This window comes from Ptychodera flava, chromosome 6 (assembly GCF_041260155.1).
Source record: "Ptychodera flava strain L36383 chromosome 6, AS_Pfla_20210202, whole genome shotgun sequence".
Lineage (NCBI taxonomy): Eukaryota > Metazoa > Hemichordata > Enteropneusta > Ptychoderidae > Ptychodera > Ptychodera flava.
This window is the reverse complement of record NC_091933.1, coordinates 32361259-32370443: the sequence shown is the minus strand read 5'-3', so window position 1 is coordinate 32370443 and position 9185 is coordinate 32361259. Positions and strand designations below refer to the sequence as shown.

Sequence of the window (9185 nt, the reverse complement as noted above, 5' to 3'; positions counted from 1 at the left end):
GTATTCCTTGTAGTGTGTGAATTATAGTTTTGCGCATGACAGAAAAATTACATCAAATCTTTCTCGTCAAGTCTTTGTGGTTACTTGTTCACTTTTAATAGCCACTTTACAAGATTTTTGTCCCAGGAAGATGAGTAATGTTCCATACAGCACCAATATCTTTCAATATTGTAGTGGTCATAAAAACAAAAGTGCTGTGGAGGAATGTGTAAGTCTGTCATTAATCAGTGGCTAACATTAGACAAAACCAGTAGACCTACAGAGCACGCATTTATCTGAATACATCAGTTAAAGGTATACTGTCACCTGTTCCAATTTTGCCACAGTTACCATGGAATAAGCAAATCTAACCAATCACAGATTTTAAGCAGGTGGCCGCTTTTTAAAAACAGCGCCCTCACATGGTCCTTTTGAATACCAAGGAACGCCCCTTTGACCATATATGGGCATATTTAGATTACAGGTGACTGTATACCTTTAAGTATGCTTTGCCATTAATCAGAGCAAGCACACATGGGTCAATGCCTAAATTTGCCATTATGCACTTAAATCATGACCGAGGTTATTGATTATGTGGCTTATCTGAAATTTTTATCACTTGTGCCGTACTGCGTATCCAAGAGAAATTTCATTACTTGTGCAAGTAATATAACTTTCAATCCTTTGAATTGCCAGCAATTAAAAGATAAGAGGCAAGGTCAAATGCTGTAAGATTACTTGTCTGAAGCTAGGGGCTTATAACCCTATGGTCTGAAGCAAGGCTATAGAATCAATAACTTAAAGGGACAGGTTATATACATCAGCTTTATGTAAAATCAAATGGACCACATTGATAAAAAAAATTCGTTGGAAAACCAAGGGCTAACACCATGTAAATACTCACATCATCAACAAGGACTAATGCGAGAACCAGGGATTGAGGATTGCCCCTTTACGTAATTCAATGCAAAACGTGCGGAAATATCAGGAATTCTTGGATTCCCATTTACTCTTGCAACATTCCTCAAAGTTTTCCCGACATACATACAATGTAGACCCCCAAGGTGTGGTTATGTTTGTCATATCTATGATTGTCAGAGGTACATAGCAAAACAACAAGCTCATGGGTCTATACGATTATTAACAGCACTTACTTAGTGAAGGGCCGATAGCTGCACGTTATGACGATTTAGTTTCACAATTTTTTGTTTCTTATGTCAACGGCAGTTCTTGTCCTACTCGAAGCATGTTGTGGTACATAGTGTTAAGTTTTTCAATTCGCGCTGTACGTGGGTAGACTGCATTGTAATTATTGATGAGTAAATTCTGGTCCGGACTTGAATTGAAATGTACACAATAACAGCGCATTTTACACCTATTGACACGGTGTTGACAAGCTTTATACTTTGTGTTTCAACATGCTTTCGGGAGTTGGACGAGACCTGAAAATTTACATACAAATCAAAAATTGTTTTAAATTGACATACAAATCAAAAATAGTGAAAAAAACAAAAGTTACATCCGCTTGCCTTTTAAATCCATAAATTGAGGTCACTTGAACTTATTTCTTTGCTTTGCCATTATTCGAATTACCATAGAAAGTTCAAACTTCCCTAAGCTGCCCAGCTATGCGAGATTTCACATAATATGAAATAACTGTTTTCAAAATGCATCCCAATTCATTTAATGGCTCTCCCTTTCATCTCTATCTATCTGGGCCTTCCCACATTTCAACGGTCGCTATTTGAAATCTTTGTCCCCGGTTGCAAAGCTCGCATGTACCTTAACAGTAAGCAAGACTGCCCATCTTTGAGTAGGGATTTGCCAGACAAAAGAGAGCTCACCTTTTACACTCGACGGTCTATGCTTTACCAATTACCAGGCTTTTAAGCCACTATAGTGTATTTGCGCTGTGTCGACAGGTCGGTCAGATGGTGTTAGTGAACGATTTGGATTTTCCGGTGGATTGTAGTATAGTCACATCACAACTTTAACAATAACAGTTTGGGAAATTTCTTTCTGGTTCATTTCCGCACAGGTCGAGAGTATACCGTTTAAACAACGCCACGAAGTCGATTGTGAAAGCAAAGTTTAAAAATTCTGTGTGCCCACATTAGTTGTTTACATGTCCAGAAAATAAAGAGAGACGACGGTTTACTGATCCACTCGAGATGCTTAGGAAACTTGCTGTAGTTGTCGTTTGATTGTTGTCTCTCTTTTGTGAATAGATTTCTTAAGTTTACACGGTTAAACGTTGGCCAGGTCTGTCAACGTGGGTAGAGCACTTCAGCGAGGCAGTGACACTAGTTACAAAAGGAGGCTAGAGGTTTTTTCTGAGAGGGGATACAAATCCCCGATTTGTTTCGTTTGTATTGTGGCACCGTTGGCTCGCGTTGGTATGTATATACAAGTTTTGGTTTTTGCAATTGTTTGACTCCCTTGGATAGCAATTGGCAGGCCACCGAATCATCCGTTAGTAGGTAGGATGACACTCGCCATCAAGATTACGGGTTTCCTCTTTACAGCCGTGGCGATTTATGTTAGTTACTGTGTACGGAGCAACTTTGATTCAGGTGAGTGTCGGGGAACAAGCCAAACCAACATCTATGGGCAGTCGTCGCCTGGAGCTTAGATATATTCTTGCCACTGTCCCATCTTGCCGACTTTGCTGAGTAGGGTTTTTTTTCGTTTTCTTTACATTTACTATAATGGACATGCTATGTTCGTATCTGTTGTACTCTGAATATGTCTATGGGGCACAATATGATACGACATATTATAAAATCTAAAAGAAACGGAAAACGCATAAAAAGGCGTCTACTTTCCATATACCTTACTCGGTGACCCAGAACATAGAATTCATTCATTGTGAAGGGAAAAACAGAAATTAATGGTAGTTGTCAGTGAGGTCGATGCGAACAGAAAAAGGGGGGCGACGATATATTAGTAATAACTCGACACGTCACTGCGACACTCAGCTTACGGCCGAGCTTTGCACATCAACAAAATCCAGCGGACAATTTTTTGACATTTCTCAGACATCGCCGATAAAAGGCATTTATAGAGGTTTCCATGAGAAGCCGCCATCCACCGATGTGTCTGGTTTGTATTGATACGTACGGTCAATGTTGGTATGTACAAGTTTTGGCGTTGCCATAGGTAGAACCACCTGAATAGCGATTGAGTGTATCTGCTGTAGGACGTATAATGGCAATCGTCATAAAGATAACGGCTTTTCTCTGCGCAGCCGTGGCGATTTATATCGGTTACTGTGTACGGAACAACTTTGATCCAGGTGAGTGACGAAGAACAAGCCAAACCGAAGTACATTCATGCCCTGGTTTTGTTTTTCCCTTTTCCTCGCAGGATCCGTACGCAAGCTACAGCAAAAGACACCCCCTCCCCCGGTGATCTTGGAATTTAGTTTCGGGTGAACACAAAGAAGATTTGGTGCAGTTGTACATTTAGTAGTTCAAACTTCATCTGCACGAACTCTTGCAGTTTTTCCATTAAATGTCGGGGGCTTTTCAAAATTTTACTTTAATTGGCAAAATAATATGTTAAAACTATATTTTTTTACAAAATGAAAGATCGAAAGTGCCTAATAAGCTCATTTCGGGTGGAAAGTTTTGCTCTCCATAGTTTAAAAGGGTCAAAGGTCAATATGTTACATTAATTTCCCTTTTCGAAAGTCTACATGAGGCGAAAAATGGGGCAAGAGCGTGATATATATGTGTATATATTAATCCTCTCGTGTCATGCCCCCCCCCCCCAGGATTACAGTGACATGTTATGGACAACCACCTTGCTGAAATGTATTTCTTGTTTGACATCGCATTTCCTCGCTCGTTTGTATAATCGACGAACTATGCTTCTTAAGATTTACAGGTTTGCGACGGCGTTTTTCAATAACTGACGCTGTCCACTTTTGTCTTGCAATCTAGATGCACTCCGAGGGAAATCTGTTGTCATAACTGGGGCCAGCTCGGGCATTGGTGAAGAGTTAGCATACCACTTTGCACGCTTAGGTTCTCGGATCCTAATCACTGCAAGAAGGGAAAATCTTCTACAGCAGGTAAAATCAACAATTGTCGTGTTGAACAGACCTAAGTCCCGTGTGTGCAGGGGACTGTGAACAGACCTTTACCGAGTGACATTTTCAGCATCGCAATCAGTAATACCATATAAAAACTACTTAAAACTCCCTCACTATACTCATGCGCGTCTTTGTGGATCAATTTACTTTCTCAGAATCGATCATCGGCCATCGATGCTATGTTTTATGGCAATGGGCCCAGCAAACGCTCGTCCTCATCAATTCCTCGGTGATTGGACATACTGTGGAATACTTTATTTTCACCTAGAATTTATTTTCGCTATTTTATACCTTTTTCCGTAAAATAAAATCCAAATGAAAATTTTAATCTTTTTTACTTTGCATGTTGTCAGACTAGACAAAGTGAAAATAAGACCACAGTGAAACGTTGAAAATCCATTTTCAGCTAAAATAAATTCCAGTGAAAATAATGTAGTCCACAGTAACCCGTCATACACCACACGTCTTTTGACCGCTGTCCAAATACTGACCCGTCTTCAGTGAATGGCTTTTGCTGTCCTTTGTAATTAACATAGTGGTCCTGTTATATTCGTATCTGTTGAAAAGTGGAAATGTCAGTGGGCTCAATATATGAGAGGACATACCCATGCATCTAAAAGAAAGGCAGAGAATGCTTAAAAGGCTTCTATTGTCCATAGACTTTGGCTTGGTAACCCCAAATGCTGAATCCATTGTGAATGAAAAGTAAATTACTTGTAGCTGTCAGTAAGTACCCGGCTGGTGAAAAGTGGCAAAAGTCGAAAACGTTCAAAATTGACATGTCATAGCAATACTTCCAACCGCTAGTCTTTTCGCATTGATCCATAAATCCCATCGACAGTGTTATAAGAGAACCTAAGAATTGGTCTGCAGCACCTCCAATTTGAATTTCACAGCCTAGTGTGTAGGCGTCACTCGTTATGACGCATCGGCAAAGCGTATTTTCGGGTCTGCACGTCAAGTTAACATTAAACATTCATCTGCAATGAAGCTGCGCCCAAAATTGCATTAGTTGTCATCTTTTACGCACTCCCAAGTATTTTCTATTCTGTTTGTCAGATCAACTTTCTTGAGTGTTTTCTTAAAGTTGTCTCACAGAGTTGACATGTCCAGCGTTCTTCCCGTCAACGTAACACAGCTTGTATACGTGCATACGTGTATATGTTCGATACTATTGTTGATAAATGAATTCAAGTCTCGACTAATATTCAATCGTCAGCAACGCCATTGCATATTGTACAAAATGCACTATTTTAGAAGAACGAGAAGAATAAGAATATACACAACTTTCGTAGAATAAAAGTACTGAACATGTCATCAAATTACATCTGCTTTGTACTTCTTGCCAATTAATAACCCCATCACATCACCGGCAATTATTATCCATGAAATAAAACAGAAAGCTCAATTTATACAATATGTTATCACTGATATATGTTTTCACTTTACGTATTGGCGTACCAAAGAATAGATAGCCTTCCAGTTTTCTAAAGCCATCATTTCGACCCAGCTTTGACCTATGTGCAAGCTCATGTGCGTTTCTTACCACAGGTAGCTGAAAAATGCCGCTCTCTTGGCGCCCAAGAGGTCCACTTCGTATCCTTTGACATGGCGAAATACAACGAGACGCACGTCGTAACGGCAGAGATCAAGAAGAAATTGGGCGATCTGGATTTTCTTATATTGAACCATGCCCTTTATTACTGGAAGAGATGGGATGGAGACCTCAGCCGTTTAGTGGATGTCATGAATATTAACTTCATGTCGTTTGTCGCCATGACAACGGATTTGCTGCCTCTCCTTCAGAACTCCAACGGCAGTGTAACAGCTGTCTCTTCAGTCTTAGGTAAGACTGAGAAACATTGACGTTATTTTGATATTTTGTGACCGCGAAATGTTTTTGAAATTATTGAATGAATTAAAAAGTAGCGAAATGACATGGAAAGAAAGGGAACCATCAAAATGAGATTTTAATGAAATATTTTATTACGAGATGATTCTAATGTATCACTAAACATTCTTGGTTATTTCTGTGCAGGATAACTTGCTCATTTGACATGTCATAATCTTGTAAAGAGTTTCTGGTAACGTCCGCGCTCTCAAGCAGTATTCCTTACTTTGTGGATAGTTTCCAAATTCGCGCGCGGCGATGCGCGCGCGAGAGACAGACAGACATAGATAGACAGACTAACGGAGGGGAGCGAGGGGAGAGGAGAAAGAGACAGACAGATAAAGACAGAAAGAGACGAATATAAAGAGACAAACAGAGAAAGACACAGAGAGACAGAAACTCGGACAGACACGTTCCGTACATGCACCAACTTCACAGAGCTTAACTAAAAACCAATCCAGTAAGACCGGCATATGTCCATGGGGAGGAATTAAAAATATTACGTTTTCTATACAAGATTCTCTGCAAGTCACTAAAATTCCCAGAGCAATCTCGCCGTCACAACTCAGCCTCATCTTTATAAACTTTTAAACATTTTACCAGTTGTTCCATATTCGTATCGTGTACACCTCAGTTCCGAGCGTCCAATAAGTTAATTGTCTGGGGTTTCGGAAAAGATATGCAATCAGGTAGATTCTAGAGGATGAAAGATTCTGTCTCTAATGTCTACATTAGCAAAGCAAGATTTTCATCTAATTGTACACATCTTGGGAGACAAGCATATGTATAAACAATGACATTGAAACGAAATAACACAACAAAAACACTCAGAATGATGACAGAGTATCCCTAAGCATCCCTCGAGCGAAAATTTAATGCTGATAGTTTTTCTAAGACATTGTTTTCCTTGACAATGTGCAGGTAATATTGGTTTGCCTTATGTGGGACACTACAGTGCTTCAAAGCACGCAATTCATGGATTTTTCCGCAGTCTGAGGCATGAACTGGTGTTATCATCGATCGACGTCAGTGTCACTGTGTGCGTTCTCGGGGGAGTGAGCACAGAGCACGTGATAGCCGCAACGAAAGGGATCCTTCACCCAGCCTTCTTCTCCCATTCTCCGAGTGCTGCGGCAGAATTCATCGTGAGATCGGCAGCGACACGAAGAACTGACGTTTATTACCCATGGTTCGACGTCACTTTCTTTACGGAGGTTCTAGACGGTTACTTTCCTGGACTCGTACGATGGTTTCATAATCCATCTAATATGTAGAGACAGTAGAGAGAGAGAGATGTCCAGGTGATATAAAGCGGACTGGAATCAAGGTGGCCGAGGATGACACATCATTGAACCTTCCGTGCAATGCATCTTTTGTATAATTAGCGTTTTTTAAACCAAATAATGTAAATATTTTGTGTTTCAAAACAAAATGACTTTCTGGAAAAACATCAAAACTTTCAATTTGCATTGTCAGCGCCCCCCCTTTTATGCAAGCAGCTCTGGTAGCAACTCATGTGAGAAGACGTATTTAAATGAAATTCAAAGACTGAAATTTTAAATCGTTAGATATTGGTACAGTTCAGAATCTCTAATAAAAAATTCAAGAGAATCGCGTAAAGAACACTCGTTTCTTTTACATTAATCTGCTTTTATATTTTATTAATCTGGTTTGAAATTGATAGATATTTAATTAGAGGTGCATAGCTACGTAAGTAGGTTCATGACCCCACATTTTATTCGAATATATGAAGTTCTATATTTCAGTCAAAAAATATGTGAAATTCGAGAAATCGGTGGGGCGCCGGGAAGTATGATATATTTGACGAAGTGTTTTTATTTAGAGAATCAGAGATTTTAATGAAGGCGGGTGTCAAATGTCAGCGGAGAGGACATGGATTGTAAACTTTTCAGAACTGTGACATGTTATTTCACGTGACCCAGATACAAGTAAAACGTTTATAGGACTGTATATACGAGAGATACATTTCAGTGATAAAAGTGATGCATGGCGGTGAATAAAGGTCCACATTGGAAAAAGTACGAAAGGCCAAAAGAACAAAATGTCTCCACGATAGGTTCACCTAGTACCTGGGGTCAACCCAGGCAATGAAACTTACAGGTTCGCTACTGAAGAACAGTTTCACGCATATCACCGCTGATCGTCTCCGATGATTTCTCTGACTACTCAGGTAATGCATGATAGTTTCAAGGCTTATGTGTATTTTAAAAGAATGTATTCCTGCTAGTTCTTTATCTTATGAATGTCTATCGAACTGTGGCACTTTTGATCGAAAAGTTGGCAGCTGTATTGTGGGGAAAATGTCGATAAGATGATAGTTTGTAAGCTTAGTCCACAAGGTAAATTCATTTGTTTGAATTTCCTGAGAAAGGACCGAAAGATTAGGGTTTCCATTGCGCTTCGACGGCAGTTTGGCGTTGAAAGCCAAAGATCACCCGCACTTACCTGGGTCTTTGAGTCTATTCCCGGCAAAAGGCAAAAATTTTCGACGCCCATTCGTCACCACACTCTACACTTTCACCGCAGCATTAAATTGTTTTCTCACATTTTTCAACAGCTTAAGCGCAAAGTAAACAGACATGGCCGCAGGTCGAATAACGCGAACTGAAGTTCTACTTTCCTTCTTGACTGTCTTCATGATGAATAACCAAAGCACTCCATATGATAGTGAATAAGGTCCCACTGACATTGGAAAAGTACGAAAAGGCCAAAAGAATCAATTGTCGCCACATACCGGGTTCACCTAGGGTCAACCCGAGTAATAAACCATGAATGTTCGCCAGAGTAGAACAGTTTCACGCATATAATTTCTTGCAGTTTGTGGTCTCGACGAATTTTCGGAAAATACTGAGCTGATGCACGGCTGTTTCGTGACTAATATAAAAATATGTACATTTATTTCTCTTTATCGGATTATAAACGTCTACAAACGTATGGAGAGTTTTAATGGAAAAGTTGACCCGCTAGCGGTACATTGATCGGAAATGTTAGTAAAATATAGTTTGTAAGCTAAGTTCACGAAGCTGTTTATTTATTTGTGACTTCATGGGATAAGACGGAAAGATTCGGCCGTCAGGGGCTCTGTTGCCGCTCCGGCCGGCAGTTTGAGGTCCTCGTCTGAAGGGCGCCCGCACACGGCCGGGTCTTTGATTCTACCCTCAGAAAAACGGCAAAATATTTCGACGCTCACTCGTCACG

At 40.1% G+C, this 9185-nt stretch overlaps 1 protein-coding gene across 2 annotated transcripts; it reads left to right on the top strand.

Moving 5' to 3' along the window:
• Positions 1-2448: 2448 nt before the first annotated feature.
• LOC139135516 (hydroxysteroid 11-beta-dehydrogenase 1-like protein) lies at positions 2449-8859 on the top strand. Of its 2 annotated transcripts, none has more exons than XM_070702929.1 (4): positions 2449-2552; positions 3924-4054; positions 5627-5921; positions 6888-8859. In XM_070702929.1, exons 1-4 carry the CDS (start codon positions 2465-2467, stop codon positions 7238-7240), a joined length of 867 nt encoding a protein of 288 aa, XP_070559030.1. In that variant the 5' UTR covers positions 2449-2464; the 3' UTR covers positions 7241-8859. The 2 variants fall into 2 exon arrangements, with proteins under 2 accessions (XP_070559030.1, XP_070559029.1); XM_070702928.1 differs by lacking the exon at positions 2449-2552 and adding an exon at positions 2986-3274.
• The last annotated feature ends 326 nt before the right edge of the window (positions 8860-9185 follow it).

What these genes read in the sequence shown, in the direction of transcription:
- LOC139135516 (XM_070702929.1), top strand. Translation starts at nt 2,465, where the DNA reads ATGACACTCGCCATCAAGATTACGGGTTTCCTCTTTACAGCCGTGGCG. An exon ending in GGGAAAATCTTCTACAGCAG is followed by an intron (nt 4,055 to 5,626) that starts GTAAAATCAACA and finishes TTCTTACCACAG; the next exon opens with GTAGCTGAAAAATGCCGCTC. An exon ending in AGCTGTCTCTTCAGTCTTAG is followed by an intron (nt 5,922 to 6,887) that starts GTAAGACTGAGA and finishes GACAATGTGCAG; the next exon opens with GTAATATTGGTTTGCCTTAT.